The sequence below is a fragment of the Cricetulus griseus genome (genome assembly GCF_003668045.3).
Source record: "Cricetulus griseus strain 17A/GY chromosome 1 unlocalized genomic scaffold, alternate assembly CriGri-PICRH-1.0 chr1_1, whole genome shotgun sequence".
NCBI classification, from domain to species: Eukaryota; Metazoa; Chordata; class Mammalia; order Rodentia; family Cricetidae; genus Cricetulus; species Cricetulus griseus.
Window position 1 is genome coordinate 273,802,130 of NW_023276807.1, and position 23,065 is coordinate 273,825,194.

Below are 23,065 nucleotides of genomic sequence, written 5' to 3' on the forward strand. Positions count from 1 at the left end.
AATTCTCAATATATCCACGATTTTCAGAATAGAAAGTAAGCATTGTCATCAACTTTAGTCACCAGTTTCATTATTCTTGAACAAGAGACAAACTGTCCTTGGAAGCATGGAAACAGGTTCCATTAAAACTCACATTTTCAATGTTCTACAACCAGATTATCTTAGTTTAGCTTGAGGTGATGTCACATCCCAAATCAATCTTACATGCTGAACTACAAAGCTGTATTTCCTTTTAAAAATATTAAGAACCCGAGTGCTGCATTTGATGAGGAGCAAGACCAGCTCTCCCATACTTAGATATCATGGCCAGCTCTCCCAATCTGCAATTAACATTTGCAAGTAAAGATAGGGATAAAAGGGTTCACTGCATGATTTGCTGTGTCACACTACAGTTTCCATGATGATATTGATTTTTTCTTCTATTTTTTCTTAAATTTTATTTTATTTTGGGGGCTTGGAGGTTGCAAGGGCAGAGGGTGGATACGAAGAAACAGGGAAATGAGTGGAATGGAGACGAATGATATGAAAGACACAGAGAATCAATAAAAGAGGTGAAAAATATAAAGAACAAAAAGAGGAAACTTGAGAGAAGCCATTATTTTAAAGATTATATTAACACCCCTGAAAACATACATACAAGTACATACATATCGAGCAGGTTATATTTACAAATACACACACACACACACACACACACACACACACACACACACACACGGTATCAATTAATAAAGAAAGATGCCATGAATTTGACATAAAGCAAGAAGGGATATGTGAGAGAGTTTGGAAAAAGGAAAGAGCAGAAAGGGAAGGTGGGGAATGATGTAACTTTTTATAATCTAAAAAGTAAAAAAAAATACTTAAAAAGAAAACTATTTAATTGAATTAATTTTTAAGTAAATAATTTGTAAAAAGAATACATTTTCCTTAAATTCAAGCATCATTTTTTCAGTTTTAACAAATAGTTTTACTATATAGGTATTTTACCTAGTTGTAGAACATTGAAAATGTGAGTTTCATGGAACCTGCTTCAGAGATATTTTAGAGGTCATTTCAATAACAGAATGATAATTTTATGGTGGCAGAAAGATTCTAAGAGTAATTAGTTGTGGAACTGAGATAATGAAATCAGTTCTAGAACTGAAGTGAACTGAATTGAAAATTTCTTAAAAAGAAAGAAAATAAAGGAGGGATTTTTCACCCCAAGGACCAATATTTTCTTTCCTATGGGGCTTGTCACTTTGGTAATTGGAATTTTACATAAGAAGGGTTATTTCATCCCTCTTTAAAACTCATTAGACTGTATGAAAGTTAAAAAATGGAAATTTTTGTGAATTACTCAGTAGCATGTGAGCAAATAAGATTCATTAAATGCAGTCATTTCCTACCTACTCCTTCTCTGGAATAGAATGCATTCCATCTACCCCCAACAACAGGCTTGGTTCGCCATATTTATGCCTAAGCCTACTTAAACCTTCCCTTCTTTCTCACTGAAATATAAGATAATGGGTTTCTTGAGTGTTGCTGATGCTGATCTAGGGAAAGAAATGTGAAAGCTTTAAGATAGTCTCAGCATACTCAAGATTGCTTTCACTTTTACTTATTAATTATATTTTTAGTTGATTTATTTATGTTTTGTGTGTGTATGTATGTTTGGCCTGCATGTGTGTATGTGTTTGGCACCATGTGTGTGACTGGTATATGTAGAGACCAGATGAGGATGTTGGATTTTGAAATAATTTTAAGCCACTGTGTGGGTACTGAGAACCAAGCCTGAGCCCTCCACAAGAGCAGCAAGTGTTTTCTCCAACCCTATCAGTGTTCATTGTAAAATTCAGATCTGTGTACATTTACCCAGTGAAACTGCATTACTAATGTTAATATATCAATATAACTAGAGTGGCTTTTATGAATTTAACATATCTATGCCTTTCACACTGTTCAAATCCTCTCCAGAGTCCTTCAGTTCAGTGTAAATTCAGTGTGTTGAAAAGTGTCAAGAGACTTTGACTATGTTTAGTGGATAATCAAATTAGAATTTAATTATGAGAGAGAAAGAAAAGGATGGTTGGGAATCTCACAGATGGATTTTCTATCATCAATAAACTTTGGGAAGTCAGTGTGCAATATAACAGAAAGGATTCTACCTTCTAGTTTTACCTTTCACTAGGACTTACTCCTCAGATTATTTTATATCTACACAAAAAAGTTGTAATATTTCATCTGTAACTTCTCTCTCATTTTTTCAAAGTCTGCCTTTCTATTCAGCTCACTTTGAAATAGAACATAACAAAACATGCTTCCATGACAAGAATACTAGACTTCAGCTTAGAAAATAAGAAGGAACATGTGAGTTGGGCAAAATCTCTACAAAGCAGTAGCTCCTTCATAAGCTGGGATATTTGTTGGGGTATCTGATTTAAGGCTGATGGTTGACTTCAACATTTTTCAACTCTTTCTCTCTTAAACATGAACATATTAAATCAGTTCAGACTTTAATATTAAGTAGAAATACTCCTTTGTTTGTTTTTTTTTTTATCAGAACTATGTAAGTTGGGAATCAGATATAGGAGATTTTTTTATAGGTTTTTTGAGACAGGGTTTCTCTGTGTAGTTTTGGAGCCTATCCTGGCACTCACTCTGAAGACCAGGCTGGCCTCAAACTCACAGAGATCCGCCTTCCTCTGCCTCCTGAGTGCTGGGATTAAAGGCTTGTGCCACCAATGCCTGGTGATATAGGATATTTTAAACTATTGAATTTTAGAATGAGATGACCAAGTCAGTCTATTTTTGTTACTAAGGTATTCATGTGATTTTCTGACAAAAACAAAATAGACATTTTTTACCCTTTCAGAGAAACCCCAATTCTCCACAAGACATCATCAAATCTACAAATCCCAAGGAATACAACAGGCTTCATTTTAGGAAGAATTTCTCTTACAGAGCCCTATGAATATTGTGAATAGCAAAATTCACCTATCTCAGACTGAATGAAGCCAGTGAAATAATAGGCTAATGAAAATACTAACTTTTTTAAAAAATACAATCTTTCAAAAAAACATGTAAATCATAAAGAACTGTGGGAAATTAAATGTGATTAAAATATGATTTATCTTATCTTTAGAGAGTAATGGAAACAGACAGGAGTCATCATGGTAGAAAAATTATTTTGTCTGCCAATAGGAAGCAGGCAAATCTCATGTTGATTAATAACTTCAAAATGGCTTAGAGAGAAAAATATTCCAGCATTTTAAATTTAGTATTTCACTGTGGGAGGCTTTCACTCAATAAGTCTTAAAAGATATCACATTTTATACAAAATAATCACAGACCCAAGTCTAATACACATCATTTCTTTAATACTAATTAAGCAGGTATTTCATTATTTTTGTTTTGTTATCCCCTTTGAAGCCAAAGTTGGACTTTAATTTATAATCCTCCTGCCTTAACCTCCCAGGTGCCAGGATTATAGAGATTTGCATTTTATCATTTATATTACTGCAGATATCTTTAGGAAGTCTTAAAAACATACCAATCAGGGAAGTGGTAAAATAACTAGAATCAACAAGTAGGAGCATAGGTGACTATGGAGGGCTCTGATGTATGAGATGTACTATGCATATGCTTTTGGAGGATCTGCAGTAGTTACAGCCAATACCATAACCACTTTCAAATATAATTAGACTTCGGGTCTAATCATAAGGCAACTTGTGGATAAGTAGGACCAGATTCAATTTTTGTACAAAACATGGCCATTTTAGTTTCGTTTGTATTGCTGGGAAGGAACACAATTACCCAGATGACTTACAAAAGAGCTCATTTCAGGGTTTATAATTCAAGGGGCTATAGTCCAGGGCTGTCATGGCTAGGATTGTGGCATCAGGTAGGCAGGCATGGCACTGAAGCAGGAGCTGAGATCTTATATCTTGATTTACAGAGGTGAAAAAGAGAGAGTTAACCAGGACTGGCATGGGCTTTTGAAACCTCAAAGTAAACACTCAGTGACACTTCTCCAACAAGGCCACACCTCCCAATCTTTCCCAAGTAGTTTATCTAAAAGGAAGATGAAATACTCAAATACATAAGCCTATGAGTGTTATTCTCATTAAAACCACCACAATAGCTAACTGAGGTGCATGTGTGTCAGGCCAAGGTTTCCTTTGGAGACTACTGAGAGTGAATAGACTTGCTGGGAATCAGTAGTCCAGACCTGACTTCGGGTTTCCCACTAGCTCACTGTGTAGACTTGGAGAACTCATTCAGCTTCTCTGGATATAAGTTGGGGAAGTAGGGGTGGGATAATGTGGTCTTCAGAGCTCTGACAACTGTATAACACTCCCAACTAAACATATAAATTAGAACTCTATAAATTTTGTTCCTTAATGGATAAATGAAATCAGTCAGGTATGTTCTGAGTAAGGAATCTGGGAAAGGCAGAGAAAGAGCAAAGTCAGAAGGAAGCACTGAAGAATACACAATACAAATGCAATAGAAAAACAAATAAAAATTCAAATGGGAATATCATCTCTAAATTATCAAAAGCTGAGGTCACAGTGTAACTCATTTTAACTCAACCTGAGATGCTGACAGTCAGAAGGACTTTTCCCTTCTCTTTTTACTTGTGAATTTTCAGTAAAATCAGAATTATATTGATTCAGTCATGTTCCTCCTACACAGTTTTCGATATCCCAGCTGTGTATGGTACTATGTATTGTTAGTTAGAGGTACAGAGTTTTGCAAGACTGTATTACAGTTTGTTCTGTTTGGGGTATCCCTGAAAGACAATGCATTCCTTATTCTTCATGTGTAAATAAAGCTGGACATGGACATCAATCTTTTTCAAAAGGTGTTTGCGTATGCATGAGCCATTAGACAAGAAAGTTCTAATTTAATATAAAAGGGGGAAATACAGAGACAGAGATGTATACACAGGGGAAACATCTTGTTGCCATGGTAGCAGATTAGTGTGATGTTTCCACAAGAGAAAGGACAACAAAGATTTCTAGCAACTCCTGCAAAAGGGGGGATGGGACAGATCTTGTCACATTTTCACAAGGATTCAACCCTGTTAACACTATCATGTGAGACAGCTGATCTATAGAAGAATAAGCAAATACATTTCTACTGTTTAAGTTATAAAATTTGAAGTACTATTTTGCAGAAGCCCTGGTAATCTGGCAGGGCACACTGCCTAAATTCAATCACTTTACAATCAGGGCAAGAAAATAATAGAAAATTACCAAGTGGATTGAGAAGCACCAAGATACACTGGGGGGGGGGAGGTCTTGGTCCTTCCCCAAAAGATGTCAGATTTTGATGAACCCTCATGGGAGGGCTCACCCTCCTTGGGGAGTGGATGGGGATGTGATGGGGGCATGGGAGGACAGGAGGGAGAGTGAAGTGGGATTGGTATGTTAAATAAGATTTTTTAAATTTACATAAAAGTTTATTTAAAAAACAGAAGTGCCTAAATTAGTAAAAATACACGCCTGGTTATTTTTTTTTATCAACTAGTTTATTATATGACCCTACAAAGTAGGAGACTAAAAGAGAAGAGGAACAGGGATAATGGCTGACTGCCATGGCCGGTCGCCATAGAGAGGCAGAGAGAGAGCACGTAGGTGGGAGAAGAGAGAGTGAAGAAGAAGCAGAGAGAGAGAGTAGAGAGTAAAGAGACTCTGGTCATTTCTTAAGGCATTTGAAGATGGAATTAAGTAGGAAAGGGAGGACTTCTCTGATTGAAGGAAATGACAGCCCATATACTGCTTTGTTCTTATACACCTTCCAGCCAGGAGAGAATTACCTTCTGAGATTGTGAGCCAAATTAAGTAGCTAACACACCAAGAAATGCTGTATAATAATCATTTAAAAGATGTTTAGCCTGGCGGTGGTGGCACACGCCCTTAATCCCAGCACTCGGGAGGCAGAGGCAGGTGGATCTCTGTGAGTTCAAGACCAGCCTGGTCTACAAGAGCTAGTTCCAGGACTGTCTCCAAAGCCACAGAGAAACCTTGTCTCAAAAAACAAAAACAAAACAAAACAAAACAAAACAGATGTTTAAACATAGTGATTCAGAGCAGGAGACTTGAACTTGTATTTATCCCTTCTCCACCTCTCTTTTCTTCTCCTTTCTCTCCTCATCATTATCACCAGGAACATTTGATGATCTTCTGCTAAGGTTTATACATTGTTTTCAGAGCTTTCATGCTTAACCAACTCAGCATTCACAGCTTTCAAAACCTAGTTACAATAAAAGAAATTAGAGGCAGAACAACTAAAGAATTTCCCACAGTCATGTCATTGACCAGCTTATAGGCTATGGTATCAAAATACAGCCAGTCACTAGAACCCATGTCAGATGTTTCTCTGTGATAAGATCAGCTTTTTGCTAATCATTTTGTTATGCTTGGAAGGACTTCCCCAGTGTACAAAATGTCAAAAGTAAAGACACATCCAGAATAACAATTATATTGCTGGACTCTCTACTTTTTTGAACCTGTTGCATCAAAGGCCCCATTGATGTACATATCAATATCACTACAAATCCAAGATGCTTGCCATCAACATATGCAGCTATTTCTTTTTAAAGCCTGAAATCAAGAAAACATTGGGCTGTATATTTTTACTTTAACCATGTTAATTTAAGCCTAATATCCTAAGACATTAATGGAAACCATGCTTAATTCCTCATTGTTCACAAGTATGACAATGCTACTAATTGTAAAAATTTCTTTTAAATGTTATTTTTGTGTATGTGTGAAGCATTTGTGTGAATTTATGTGATTACATGTATTCAGGAGCCCTTAGAGGCCAGAAGAACCCTCAGATCCTCTGGAACTGTAGTTATGGATGAGCCACCATGTGAGTGCTGGGAGCTAAATCCACCAAGACTTCTGAAAAAGCAGTAACTACTTCAAGTTGCTGAGTTGTTAATCCAACTCTTAATTGTAGAATTTTTAAATGACATTTTTGTAATGAGAAATTTGGATTTTATTGTGTGTCATGCTACTTATCCTCTTGCTCAAAGGAAGACAAACTGTAGTTACTTCCTGAAGTGGCAGGGAAGAGATGTCAAACCCAAATACTACACAAAGACTTCACAACACTACACAAAGTTCTTCCACCTGCCTGGATTTGCCATCCATGCGATAATGACCTCCAATAACAAACATTTTCCCATTTACCTTGCTTAATGCATTATCTTTTATGTATCTTAAGTTCTAGAAAGTTTAATACATACACACCAGAACATTGATTGTTTTCATATAAAATTAACAATGCAAAACAGCATTTATATAACAGTAATATAAGCAAGATTCACTTATAAAGCTTCTTAAACCGGTGGCTACAGTAAAGCCACCAGTAATTTCTTTAAATGAGTCTTATGTCTTCAGTGTGTTGTTCCTACTGTGGGAGACGAAATGAAAGGGAAGGGTCCTGATTCCTGTGACCTCTTGGAAATGTTTAGACAACAGGTATCATGGAGCACAATCAAAATTATATATACAAATGGCACAGCCAGCCTTGGCCCTTATCTCCAGAAGCTTGTGTCTGCTACTGTACAATTAATCCTCCTGACTTTTAGGAAGGGTCTGGCTTCCATGTTTCTTTTGGAGAAGCAATGAAGGTAATGACATCCACATTAATTTCCATCCCCAGGGAACTTAATGATATAAATATGTAAAAAATTTTCCACATATTTGGACTAAACATTTTTAGATTCTTGTTCAAATGTTTCTGCATGCACTGTAATCTCTTACCAAAAGAAAATGACCCTCTATGATTTTCTTTCAAACTCATTAGACTACTTCAAATGGCCACAGGTTTGTACATTGATGGCTCAAATTTGAATTCAGTATCAACCATATCTGCACTATGTATGTTGTTTTCAAAGAATACCCAGAATCACTCTTCCATGATATAAGACAAATTCCAGTATTTAAACCATTGTAGTTCACTAATTTGAGGTGTATTTCTAAGGAAAACAAGTGTAATGTTAGAAATTATTTCGCTTGGCTGCACAGGCTGTTCTCTAGCAAATATTCAAGTTGGGTGAACACTATTTATAAAACTCACTTATGTGAATATAATTTTATTTGAGATTATAAAACTTATGTCCACACACTCATATCTCAATGTAAATGTAGATATAATCATTGCAATTTCCCCAAAATTTCTTTCAAGTGGTACTGGAATATATTAAAAAGAAAGTAAGCAGCTATGAGAATGAGAAGGGAAGAAGAGGAAGGATGCAGAGGTCATGGGGGAGCAGAAAGGTTGAGTCAGGTGTAGATTAGAAGAAAGGATATGTGAGAGGTAGGGTTTTAATTGGGGGGTGGTAGGGAAGGAATGGAGGGAAAAGGGAACTGGTATTGTCATGTAATTCAATCTTGTTTCTAATTCAAATAAAAAAATGATAAGAAAGTAAGCAGTTCATTCATTCATCTCCACTAAACCAGTGTTTCTTCACTAAGATCTCACAACAACAACAACAGAATGTACTTCAATAAAAGAACACATGGCAATAGGCAGGATGCTTAGCAGCATAACTATACAGCTGATGAGAATTGGAATATTTTTTCCTGTAGTTGTAACATACATAGCAATGTTTGCTGACCTAAATAAATTCATTATCACTATTCTGCCAGAACATAATCTCAGTATTTGAAGATTACACAAAACAAGCAAATGTTACTGTCATGTTGTAACAAAGCCATTCAGAATTCTTAGGATCATTCAAAAGTCACAAATAATTAATTCAATGCTAGTAGCACTGCCAGCCATCATTCAGCCTGTTGAGTTGTTGATTTAAAATAAATTTGCATATTTCCTAATCACTTGCCATTCTAATTGAAACATATTAACATAAAAATTACATCTACTAATGAAGTGTCATATGGTGTTTCCATACATGAATTCTGTTCATGTTTAAATAAGTTTAAATGTGTCTGCCTCCTTAAACATTGTTCTATTCTTCAGGAACAAATATTCAAATTTAATCTAACTCTTTTTAATGTAGTAGCACATTACCAGAACTTGTGATCATCTTAGTGTCCAAAGAATAGTAAAATTACTAGTTTTATGCTACTAGGACACACCCATTGACTAGTCTTTTCTATCTCTGTCTTGACCTTGCCTGTGATAACCACCAGTCTATTCTCAGCTTCTATGAGGTCACCTTTTTGTGATTCCACATATGAGTGAAATCATATTGTATTTCTGAATTCTCTCTCTTTGTCCTCTCTCTCTCTCTCTCTTTCTCTCTCTCTATTTCTCTCTCTCTCTCACTCACTCTTTGTGTGTGTGTGTGTGTGTGTGTGTGTTTGTGTGTGTGCATGCCATGTTGTGTATGTAGAAGTTAGAAATTAGCAGACAATCTTGGATGTAAATCCTTGTCTTCCACCCTATTTGAGACAGAATCTCTTGCTGTTTACTGTTCAGACATCAGGCTAGATGGTCCAGGAGCTTCTGGGAATTCTCTTCTCTGCTTCCTAGCTCATCACAGGGTACTGGGATTCCAGATGTATGTTATGCTACTGCTTCTGCCTTTATGTGGATTCTGACGATATGAGCCTAGGTTCTTACACTTGCACAGAAAACATTTTATCCACAGAGTCACCTCCTACACTCATGTTTTGATGCCTGACTTATTTTATTGAATATAATTATGTTTAATAAAATCTATGTTGTCTCAAATGACAGGATTTAATCCTTTGTAATCGATGAATATCTACTGTGTACATGCACTGTACTTTCTTTTCCGATTTGTCTCTGTGAGATCACTTTTGCTGTTTCTGTTTCTCAGCTATTGTGAACAGTGTTGCCGCAAACATTAGGGTATATATGTCTTATTCAGACTATTTCATTTCCTCTGCATTTAAATCCAGTAGTGATATAGTTAAATCATACTATAGTCGTATTTTAAACTTATGAATCAATTCCTTATTGTCTTCCATAGAAACTGTACTAACTTTCATTCTTAATAAAATAGTACATGAATTCTTCCCCACCAAATCCTCTTTGGTACTTGTCATCTTTCTGTTGTTATTTTCAAGATAGAGTCTCACTATGTAGCTAGGTAGACCAGCATGACCTTGAACTCACAGACTCCTGAGTGATAGGATTAAAGGCATGTGCCACTACACCTGGCTATGGCACTTGTCATCTTTGTTCTTTATAGTAATCATCCTTACTAGAGTGTACTGCTGTGTAATTGTGATTTTAATTTGCATTATCCCAAAATTTTTTGCACATAATTTTTCATCGTGCCTATTGGGCATCATCATGTCTTCTAAAAATGTATATTGTTAATTTTAATTCATTCATTTATTTTTGAAAGTGTGCGTGCGTGTGTGTGTGTGTGTGTGTGTGTGTGTGTGTGTGTGTGTGTGTGTGTTTTTGGCAAGAATACTGTGTTAATCACTCTTTTCCTTCATATATGGGTTTCAAATCAAACTGGCCAGCAGGTTAGCAAAGCAAGTCTGTTTGCCCACTAATCTATGTTGCTGGCCCTGTTCCTCATATCTCAGTAGTTATTTGGCCTTGTACCATTGGATTTCTTGAGTTCTTTATGCACTCTAAATATTAACCCTTGTCAACATGATAGCATATGAAAATTTTCTATATTTCACAGGCTGTCACTTCAATGTGTGGTTGACTTTGCTGTGAAGCTTTTTAAAATCACACAATCTCATTTCCTTATTTTTCCAGATAATATGCTTTGAAGATACCGTCTAAAACAACCCTGTCCATTCCAACCAATGTTGTTAGCAACATAAGTGAAACCATTTTGCATAACTTAAAAATAATTTTGTGTGACCTGAAATAATGTAATGCCTCTAAAATAGGAATTATCCCTAAGACAGTTCCAATATAAACCAAGCTTAAGGCAGGCTTTGATATGGTAATAACCAACACCTACTTAGCATTGATATGTTAGTGAACCAGTACTAAACTGTGAATCCTGCTATCATCAAACTAATACACACTGCACAGTTTACAAAACTGGAAATTTTGAGGTGACCCTAGGACCCACTGCCTTGCTCCTGCGGCAAGGCATCTCACATTTCAAAGTTCCCTTGCCAAAAGCACTTTGAGACTGGCCACTATGTGGCTCTGGCTTCAGAGACTGACATTTGCCAGCATCTTTGCTGAGTTCACATATGACTACCAGTCACTACTATCTTTGACTGATGTTCCCAAGGACCTTCTGAAACTTCCCCAACTACAGTGCCATATTCCCAGTCTGCCACAGTTGAAGAACCTCACACTGGGTGTGAATTGAACTTTCTCCCACAGTGTTTTCACCAGAGCAGATTTCCCAGTAGAAATCTGCAGCATTTTTTCTGCCTGGTGGAGCTTTCCTGCTGAGTGAGATGTCTGTTTACATGAGACTACCATAAAATTTAAAAAGCATGGTATTGTGAGGAATGCTTGTCTGAATAAAGCAAGCATATTTGAAAGACAAATCTGGTGTGGACATCCTGATTGATGAGTTCCACAGGACCCAACTAGTCGTGCTCTCTGCAAATGCCTTAGAATTTCTTTACCCTATTTTTGTTCATGTAGCTTCATAGTTTTAAGGTTTACATTTGAGACTTAATCCATTTTGCATAGATTTTGCAACTGATGAGAAACAAGAATCTATCTCCTGCATTTGAATATCCAATCTTCTTCTTCAAATCAGTTACTGGAAACCATCCTCTTTCCAATACTTAACCTTCACACCTTTACTGGAAGGAACGTGGCAGTAGATGTGTGAGGTTACTTCTGGGTCTCTGTAAGGTTCCTTCAGTCTCTATTTATTTTATTGCAGTTTATGCTGGTTGGATGATCACAGGGTGGTAGTGTGTGTTGAAGTTAAGTAATGTGATGCTTCCTGTTCTGGTTTTTGTTGTTGCTGTTGTTTTCTTTTTTCATTTGTTTCTAAAAGTTCTTCAGCTGCTAAAGGTTTTCTATGAGTCCACATAAATTTTAAGATTCTTTTTCTATTTATGTCCTTAGTATTTTGAATGGGATGCACTAGATCTGTAGATCACTTTGGGAAGTAAAGGTGATTTAATAATACCAATTCTAATCTATGAGCATAAGATGTCTTTCTGTTTGGGGGTCACCTTAGATTTCTTCTATCAATGTTTTATTGCTTGCTTTGGAAAATATTTTGCATATTCTATTAAATTTTTTCCTAGCCATCTTATTTTTTGTAGCCATTGTCAATGTAATTATTTTCATGGTATCTTATTCATATAATTTATTATAGGCATGTAATAATAACACTGACTTTTACATGTTCAATTGCTACTCAAAAACATTGTTAAGTTTGTTTATTAATTCTCATTCAATTTTGGAAGAGTTTGGTGGTTTAATCATTTGTTTATTTATTTATTTGTTTACTTATTTTGAGACAAGGTCTTATATTGCCAAGACTGGACTGAAACTTGCTATGTGGCCAAGAATGACCTTTACCTTCTGATATTTCTGTCTTTATCTTTCCAGTACAGGAATTGAAGGTGTGCATGGTCATACCAGGTTTTATGGGGATCCAGGGATCAAACTCACAGAGTCACATGAATTCTGGCCAGTCTTTCTACCAACTGAACTATGTTCCCAGCCCTCTGTGGAAAAACTTCTGACATTACATTAATTAAAGTGGAAGATGTGGGCATCCTTGCCTTTCTTATCTTTTTTCTTTTTCTTTCCTTTCTTTTTTCTTGATTTTTGTGAGCATAATTTGAGCTTTTCAGCTGGTTCTTATTATGTTGACAAGCATTACTGCCACACTTAATTTGTGTAGTATTCTTTATCACAAAATGGGTTGAGTTCTATCAAATGTCTCTGCAACTATTGCAAGTATCTTATATATTTGCTCTTCCCATGTTTGTACAACACATCACACTAATTTATCAGTCATTTGAACTGAGCCTTCTCTCCATTATACTTCTCCCCCATACCAATTCCACTATTCAAGCAGTCAAGAAAATTTAATTCTTTATCCTTTGCATTTGAGGAACTACAAATAGCATGAGTTATGAGGTACAGGTATTACTCCTAAAAGTGGATTTTATTTTCATAGCACTTCACATATGAGAAGGGAAAAATACCTAAATGTATCTGTGAGAAACTAATGCTTAGTTTAATTTTTTTCTACACTAAGAAGAAAACAGTATGTCTTACTAGCTTGTGATCATAAAAGTGATACACATAAACACAAACATTATAAAATGATTATACATTTCATTCTTTAAGTTATGGAACTATAGTTAACAAGCTCACTTTGGAGGTTATTTAACAAGAATAATCCAACAATATGTTCCAAATGGCTAGGAGGCTTGAGATTTTATGCATCTGTCAAATTCAGGCATATTTTATTCTCATTTATGCAGATGTTCTTACCATAGCTCAAGTGAAAAATCACCTCAAGTGGTCCATATCAGTTTATCACTTTTAAAAAATTCAAAAAATTATTTTAAAGCACCAGATGGTGTTTATGTGAAACTTGACACCAACAGAAATTGTGACAGAATAGTCAACATGTATTTGTCATAACAGTTTTCACACAGGAATCTAGATCCAGGGCTTCAACAGTTCCATAGGCAAGTGACTTGTAAAGGAAATGATCTCAATATGTGATCATTAAAATTAAGTTTGATAATGCATTCCTTTTATATTTCCTCTAATAGCTATTAGAAATATACTAATGACATTATTATTCCTAAGTACTGTTAGGACTGACTTTTGTGGTTCAGAAAAGCAAAGCATGATGGCACATCCTTTGTACTACACAACTGTCACCTATTAGCACTATTTTCTTTTCTATTTTTTTTCTGATAGATTTTTTTGGATGAATGTTGCATGAAATTAATATGAACTTTGTCTTCATCCCAAATACTACATGCTATTTGAGTTTTTGAAGTAACTTAATAAGAGCTTTTGTTCAAGGTAATTCTTTTGTCTGTCCATCTCAATGTTCAAACCTTCTTTTGCAGCATGATTTTAAATTAAATAAAGGGTTTACTGTTATTTCTCCCAGGTAGCCCTTGTGCTCTTTTAACTCTATAAAACTATCTTTCAAATGACTCAAATATTATTAGGAAAATAGCTAAACCATTTTTGGCACCTGTGAAATAATTTTAACTATTTCCTCCTTCAGTTTAATAATATTTCATTTTACAGTTTATTTTTCCATGGAAAAATTTAAAACGTCTTTCTTATTCCCCATCTAACCTTTGTCTTGAAGACTTTTGAGCAATTTAAAAGTTGATTTGACTTGCTCCGTTTCCGACCTGAGCAGGTTCACCACTCCTTAGGCAACCTGGTGGTTCCCAGGCTCCTGGGAGGTCACCATATTGATGCCGAACAACCCAGAACTCCTGGACTCAAGCTATCCTCCTATCTCAGGCTCCCAAGTAGCTGGGACTACAGGTGTGTGCTACCAGAACAGGATATTCTTACTGTAAAAAAAAATAAGTATATCTAACTTGATAGTGAAACAAAAAACCAAGAATCATTATGAATTATCTAATTTGTATTGTATCTATTTGCTATCTTACACTGAGACAATTATTTTATTATAATAACAGGTGATAATTTGTAATGTCAAAGTTTGCAGTCAACCACGTGGCACACACCTGTAATCCCAACATGTAGGATGAGGGAGCAGGAATATCAGGAGCTCAACACAGTCTCTTTACATACTGAGTTCTCTGCCAGCTTGGGTTACAGGAGGCACCATTTCCCAAAATATTAAAACCAAAAGAATGTCCATATTTATACTCTTAATAATATATGGCCTTAAAATAGGAAATACCATTCATCAGTATTTAAATAATAATATAGTAGCAGTAATATCTTCTAGAGCTACATATTCCAGCAATAGTTTCATAATTTAACAGGGTAAAGTTAGTATAAGCATAGATTTTAATTACATGGAAAATACTTGCAAATGAATTATTGTTTGCAGTGTGAGCACTTACATGGCTTCTAATACAATATAGTGTTTCTCAGGACATAATAATATACAATTTTCAAGGGACAAATCAGCATGTGCCTAATTTACTTTTTTATCTCTTAGCAAGGGACAGATTTTTTTTTTAAGATCTGTAAGTAAATTGCAGCCAAGGAAGCCAACACCCTTAAATTATAAGAGAAAACAACCTATTACAAGAGCAGACTTGGTATGCAGAGGACTGTCTACAGTAGAGAAGGTTGAGACCATGTTATAATGGGTCCACCAGTGAAAGACAAATGAGTTAATTGTAGAAATTTATATTAATGGAAGAGCCATCAATTTTTTAAACCTGTGCTATTATTCTCTTAATGATGGTATATACAACTAATTTACTACATAATATTAGTAAATGCTTCTCTCAATATGCAACCAAAACTCATGTTTTGTCAGGTTGGTACCATTAGGTACTAGGTGTACCAGCTTAAAAGTAAAGTTAAGTAATATTTCTAATTTTCCCATAGGGAAATTTCTGCTAAATAACAGCCAGGAGCTAAGGTAAATGATCAAATAAAATACTTCTATCTTGTCAGAGGAAAAAACAACAGTACTTCCAAAGCTACATGAGAATATCTTGTTCCCATCTGGTCTCTACTGTTATTGGAACAACAAATAGCCACCAATTATGAGGCCTTCACATGGGCTGGGGAATGCCTAATAACTGTGACTCATCTCTCTGTTTAGTGCAGCAGTTGGATCTTAAGGCCAGCATCTAACCTCAGATAATACTCTCACAGGCTCTAATATAGCCTGCTCAGAAGTGCATTGTGTACCTTCATGACATTGAATTTCTTATTGAGTGAATTATTTTAGGACCCATAATCAACATTTAGTGCAACTCTAAACAGTTCAGGGTACTGTACAAACTTCTGCAATCAAGATAAATAACTCTGTTAAATTGTACAGTACGTAATTCATGTCTATATTAACTGAAGATTCCATGAGGCCAGTTTTATCATTTCTTCATAACCAACTGTGTGCTTGGGTTCATGCTAGTTAACAGGCAATGTTCCAGTAAAATAAATGGTCACTGTTCTTTCAAGGATACTATAATTTAAAAATCAGTAAGAAGAGACAGAAAAGTGGCCAGAAGATGGATGACTTAAAATTACCAATGGAATGATTTTGTCTGTGTTTAGCATAAAATACAGAGAACAAGAGCCAATTTGGTTATTTCCTTTCCCTTAGACTAATGGGTGCTTTTGATGTGTTTGAAAACTATCATATTTTCATTTATCCTTATAGCTTCAGTACATGCTCAATGGTATGTACAAAAGAAATATTCAGTGAAATGAGCCAGCAATTAGACTGAACGATCAACACCAAGAATGTGGACTTAGTGTATATTTTAAGTGATTATACTAATTAAAATAGTTTTGTGCATTTTGTGTTTAATTTTTCTCAAGTAGATATTTTGGCCTGAGGTATGGGTAAGAAACTTGTAAAGATGTATTAGCTAGTTTTCAGATGCTTCAGCAAAATACCATAGCAAAGCCAACTTATAGAAGGAACTAATCTGGGCTTATGGTTTTAAAGAGATGATTCATTCTGTCAGGTCAGGGAAGCATAGCAGTAGATGACAGGTATTGCAACTGGAGCAGGAGCCTGAGAGATCACACCCTCAACCACAAGCAGGAAGCAGAGAGCCAGTGAATGGAAAGCAGAACAAAGCTATGATTGCTCAAACATTCACCCCCAGTGATATATTCTACTTTTTCTAGCAAGGATACACCACCTCCCCCAACACTGCCACCAACTGAGTACCTTAAGTACCTTAACATGGGGAGATACATTTCTCATGAAAACCACCACAGATGGGCCCTCATGGAATAAAATCCTGTGGATACATGGAAATGCAGTTTAGAGAACAGCCTGTCCTTTGTCATACATACACCAGAAACCAGGGAAAGAAGCAGAAGGAAGTCTGTTCCCTAAGCCCAGAAATGATATTTGGGTTGGGGGCTGCCCTGCTAGCTACAAACAAAATTCAATCTCATAGAAAATGAAAAGCTATAAAATCTAATTTATAAAATATAGCTATTTAATTTACTTTTCATTTCCTTAAATCTGAAAAGTATCCACTTCAAAATCAACTCAAGCTTGTTGACACTGACAACATCCTGCCTGGTTATACAAACAGGTATCAGGAAGCTGAAATATATACCTGGTGTCATCGACTGAATATCTTCTTAGGCTTTCAATGTTGTAGAGTTCACAGCATTTGCAGGACTATAAGCCCACTATTACTGATTTGAGCTTTTCCTCTCATTTTAGTTTCTCTAGTCTAAGCAAAGTCTTCATCTATCTTCATGTTATCTTAGAGCTGAGGTCATGTTTTTGTTGAGTTCTTTCCTTAAATTGAGTGGAATGATCACAACTACCTCTGGCCTTCCTTAACGGCCAATTCATTTGGCTAATGAGAAAGTGAACACTACTTATAGACCCTCTCTCTTCTTCACTTCACTGGACTTAGATCAAGGCACAAAGCTACAGTCCATAGTCATTTGTCCATTTTCATCATCATCAATGCAAATAACAAAGCATGGTCTATAAGAGTCATGGTAGGTTAGACGTGATGAAGACCTGTGTTTTTCAATGCATTTTTGGGGTACTAGCTCTAGAATGACTCACGACATAGTCAGACTCATGATTTTCAAGGCTTTTGAACTTGCTTAACTGTAGTATCAGAATCTGAGTCAATATTTTGAGGCCTAGATATATACAAGACATTCTACATAAGTCTTATGCAGGTAGAAATCTGTGAAACACATTGTGAATACCTAAGGTTTCCTTCTTACACATCAAATTGTTTCTATGAAAGCTCAAGTTGTGAATTTAAATCAGTTGGCTGTATGCTTTCTTATTTAAAATGGATTCTGTGAATTAAGTAAAATATACTGAAAAGTCTTAATAAGATGATTTACTAAGGTTCTATCTACTTTCTTCCTTTAGCATAATAAGGCTATTAATTTCATTTCTAAATCTTTGTCACCAGAGTATAAATAAAAGGAAAAGAACAGTTCTATATTCACATGTTCTATTATAAATATATTATTCAACAATTTCATAAATGTATTATGATTATATTCAACCATATTGCCATCTTTTACATATCTCCAACTCTGCATGGCCCACTTCTTTTTCCCAAGTGGTCTTCCCTTACTACTTTCACATTTTGTATGTGTGTAAAAACCCAGTGAATTTCATCAGAGTTGCCTGTGTGAGTCTACTGTGTGAGCCTGCACATTACCAGTGTACACACTACTGAATAAAGTCATTCTCTCTCCTCCAGCAACCACTAACCACCAAAGTTCCCAGTTGGGGATGGGATCCCATGAGTACAGATATCCTCAAATGTTGATGGGTTGTAGATCTCACTTCTCCCCATCCTCCCACGCTTACATTCTTGATACTCCTTCTTCCACAATGTTCCCTGAGCCTTGGATAGAGAACAGGATGATACGGATGTACCCTTTAAGTACACATACACAGTGCCCACAGAACCTAGAAAATGGCATCAGAAATTTTGGGACTAGAGTCACAAATGCTCGTGAGCTCCATGTGGGTCCTTGAAATAAAACACAGATCCTCTTCAAAGACAATGAGTGATTTTAACTGCTGAGCCATCTCTCAGTTCCCACAGGGGACTGCTTAGTCTTTCAAAAGTAGGTTGTTCAGTTAAACAAAACAAAACAAAACACCTGTTTCTCTTAGCACAATAGGTAGTTTTCTAGCTACCTTAAACAGACTTTTAAAGCAGTATTTTAACCTGTTTATTTTTTGTATTTGCTCGTTTTTGTTCCTTGAGCTTGTATTATACCTCCCAGCAAATCATTCATATGACATTAAATCTCTCGAGACCCATATCAAGTGACATACTGTAATCACTATGACCCCCAAAATAGCTGTTGTCATATGGAAAAGAAGTTTCCCCAGGCAACAACTCCCTCCAATACTGGGGATCCAATTATTCATATCTTAGTGAAGAAAACACTTTCATCACAAGGGAGAACTATCATTATTGAACACATTGAAGATCTTTATTTAGATAACAAGATATTGCAAAGAATTTCCTAAAATAGAGAAATACATAACCTTATTGGTGTAAGGACAAGGAACATAATTAAGTTGGAATGGCCTATTTTATTACTTACACACACACACACACACACACACACACACACACACACACACACACCTAGAAAACAGATCCTTGATAAAAACAGGTCTCATATAATACACTGAAAATTACTAAGTTAAATTTTCTTTTTAAAAGATTTATTTGTGTGTGTGTGTGTGTATATGTACAGTAGCACACAAGGTGTGTGTGTGTGTGTGTGTGTGTGTGTGTGTGTGTGTGTGTGCGCGCGCGCGCGCGCGCGCGCGCACATGCATGCATGCCCCTCTGAGGTTAGATCTCTGGGAGCTGCAGTTACAGTTGATCATGAGTCAAACAAAGTGTGTTATAATAACCGAGCTTAGGGCCTCTGAAAGAGCAGTAAGTGCTCTTAACCACTGAACCAACTTGCCAGCCTCTCAAATTATTCCTGCATGTCCTGAAATGAAGTTTATTCTTCCAAAGGTTTTGGCTACATCATTATGCAATATAGGTTCTCGTTATAACTGATGCCAGGTCGTATAATGAAAAATGTATCAATTGGATATAGGATGGCAAACTCTCTAAAAGTACAGAATAGTGAATCAGACTATGTACAGATTCTGTTGCTTCTGCCTACTACAGGGATTTGTAGCAAACTTTTATGCAGTTTGAATATTAGTGTCTTTATTTACATTATATCATGATATATCAATTATGCTTATACTAAAGGTTGTTAAGAGGATTGGGTAAATTAATTCATGACTGAAATACCGCACAGTTAACCAACACTACTATGATTATTATAATTTAATTTTATTATAAAGCAAATAATTTGCATATCATATTTTATGTTATCTTAGTTGTTGGTTGGTTACTTTTACAATTATTAATTATGGAAAATCATTATCTCCACAAAAATATTAAAAATTCAAACTGTATTTAGTTGAAATCAATGGAGTATTTTAACTGTGGCATATGAGAAAGATTTTGTACTGGGTTTTTATCAAAGTCTCTTTCCCAAAAGATGGGAATGATGACAGGCCCCTTGTCCACCAACCTGGGCTAGAGAAATAGCTTCAGCTAGGACATAGCCTGGGTTCACAGTGCCAAAAGATGGAAGAAGTGAAACCAAATTTGTATGCAAAGACTTCAAGCCACACAAGGGATGCCCAGAAGCCAACCATCCACAAAACCAGAATAAGAAAATGCAGCAAGGTCCTTCAATACTTATTGTTACAAATACTGTTCCCCACAGCAACTTCACAAATTCTGAATCCTGAACAAGTGAACCATGTTTAAAATGCTTGTGGTTGGATTTGTGGTAGCTGCCTTGTTTTCATTGTTACAATAGTGATAGATTGCACTAAATGTGCTAGAATTGTTTCTAGGCCAAAATTCATATCCAAGAGACATAATCTATCTTTAGAGAAGAATATATTACAATTATATTCCGATTCAAAATAAGCAATAATTAAAAACATCACCCATAGTAGCAAAAGATAAAACAAACAAAAATGCTCTGATAATAGTATATGCATGAGAGAACAATCATGTGGTAAAATTTGCAACAGAAAGGAAGAATTAGATTCTGTGGTTGGCTGTACATCTAGTGATATTTAGATTATTCAAAGATATTACTTAGGGGGAAAGTAAACAAAAATAACAGAACAAATGTCAAATCAGTAAAATTGAGTTGTATCTGAAATGAGTCATCTCTAGAAATGGTCTCTTTTTGTATTTGTTTTCCTAGACAAGTTGTAAGAAATTCTATCTTGATCTTTCTCACAGCATGTTGCATATTCATCTTTGCAGCAGTATGCAATTTGCATAATGTAATACCCAGTTCTTGGCTTTGGAATACCCTTGGGTGAGATTAAATAAGAGGGACTTTGATGCTACATTTCAGTTCCCTTTGACAGAGTTTCCAGATTTGCCAGAAAAATAGGCTGAAGAGAATGTTTATTGCAAGTGATATGTGTATAGATTCATATATTATTGATACATAAATATATGATGATATTATAACTGAATATTACAGTTTTCTGGTAATACTGTTTAACAACAATCATTCTAAGAATTTATAAGAAAAGGGAAAGCAAACTAAAAGAAGAATGTATTTTAAGACTTTACAATTTAATCTACTGATTTTGCTAAAAAGAGTAGTGGAAAGAAGCACTTGTGATCAAGTATGTAATTCTTTGGCTAGCAATGGAAAGAGATTCTAACTGTATTACAGTGCATGAGCACAGCATATCTGGTGGAAAATAAGTTAATAAAAAAAGAATTCAGTGGAGGCTGTGTAGAAGAAAAACTGGTCCACTTCTAATAAATATCAACAAAAACCCCCAGAAATTCATGCCTAAATTTGTGTGAGATACATACTTCATTATTAAATTTTTTCTACTAAAATATTTCCATTTTTCAAATTCCAATTAAAACAAATATATTAGTCACTCTATATCCACTGGTTTAGTATATATACCTTCAAAGAAGTCTATCATAGCTTTATAAAAACTGTGTCTGGAATGTACACATATAGACTTTTTCATGTGATTATTCCCTAAGCAATACATAAAACAACAATATCATTATTATTCACATCATATAAGTATCATCAAAACTGTAGATATGGTATACACGAGGAAATTTAGTCAACAAGATGCCTTTGAGTTCCCAGACTGTGGTATCCACAGAGAATCTTGGAAGCACTGCCTACAGAGACTGAGGGGTGACTATGCTCCTTTCTCTTTCAAAACTCATATTGTTTCCTTTTTAGAAATACAAGATTTTGGATTCCAAGTGTAAATGAGAGTATATACTATATTTGGAAATGAAAAAAAATTATTGAAACAGAGACCATACCACTGTTTTCCAGCAGTGATGGAGAAAGAGGAGACACCAATCAAGGAGAAATAAGTCATAGTAGTCACTGCATGTATGATGAGCACAGTAAATACTTTGCATATTTCAAAATAGAAAACATATTTTAACATCTTTTTAATTAAAAAAAACTATGCTAGTGAGCTGACAGGCATATTAATAACCTTGACTTAATCTCCAGGTATAAAAAGGTTGACACAGCATATTGACCCAGATAAGCATTCAGTTATTAAACTGAGTAGAAATAAATTAGTGAGAGAAAACATATATATCAATGGCACCTCTTTTGAAAGTCTTCAAAGCAAGTGCATTGATAAACAGAAATAAAATGATCATACTAACAGCAACTACTTGATTCTTTTTATGAACTAGGTCATCTATTAAAATACGGCAAACATATTTCAAGATGTAAGATTACTATTCCTTCAGATGTGCTCTTGTCACCAAACACTGATGAATACATAAATAATTCATAAGCAGTTCCTGCAACAGCACTATGAGAACCAAATCCCAAAGTCAAAGTGGCAGAGTCCATGCACACACATCTTTGACTTCTATTGCTGATTTTGCTATTTCACCAACAACATACTGAGGGCCAATGTCATTGACTTTGTCACTTACTGATGGGTAGAGGTAACCTTCTCCATTCATGGCTATGTACAACCCTGTCTTCACTCCCTGGATGGCAACGACACGCAGTCCCACTGGGATGAGGTTGAACAATGCTGTTGAAGACAAAGTTTGATCTGTCACCAAGCAGTAGAAAAAGCAAATCATTTCCATAACACTTCCCCTTCTCCTTCTGTTATTTAAGAAGCACCACATGTATTTCTATTTTCCAAGTTTCAACTAAAGAAATGTTGTTTCTGTTTATCATAAAGAAGCTACTGCCATATAGAAAAATGAGCATCCCAGCTTCACCTTCTCCTTAGAAGGTTTCCCCACACCATTCTGAAGCATTGGAAGACAGATGAGAGTCAAGACTGTAATGATGCTTCTACTGTCAAAGACTCTGATCCTATTAAGTTCCAGAAAAAAATCATCTATGGGCATTCTCAAGGAGCAGAATTTTAAAAGTGCAA

The 23,065-nt window shown here is 35.5% G+C and overlaps 1 protein-coding gene and 1 long non-coding RNA gene across 4 annotated transcripts in view; one reads left to right on the forward strand and one right to left on the reverse strand.

Moving 5' to 3' along the window:
• Positions 1–23,065, reverse strand: part of Fgf14 (fibroblast growth factor 14) — a 585,881-nt gene that overhangs the window by 115,725 nt on the left and 447,091 nt on the right. For all 3 annotated transcript variants that reach the window (XM_035452973.1, XM_035452972.1, XM_027388933.1), the window contains one exon: positions 22,605–22,708. In XM_035452973.1, coding sequence (XP_035308864.1) covers positions 22,605–22,708 — 104 coding nt within the window. The remainder of the gene's footprint in view (positions 1–22,604; positions 22,709–23,065) is intronic.
• LOC100762336 overlaps positions 1–23,065 on the forward strand; it is a 55,703-nt gene that overhangs the window by 28,931 nt on the left and 3,707 nt on the right. The gene's annotated exons all lie outside the window — the stretch shown is intronic.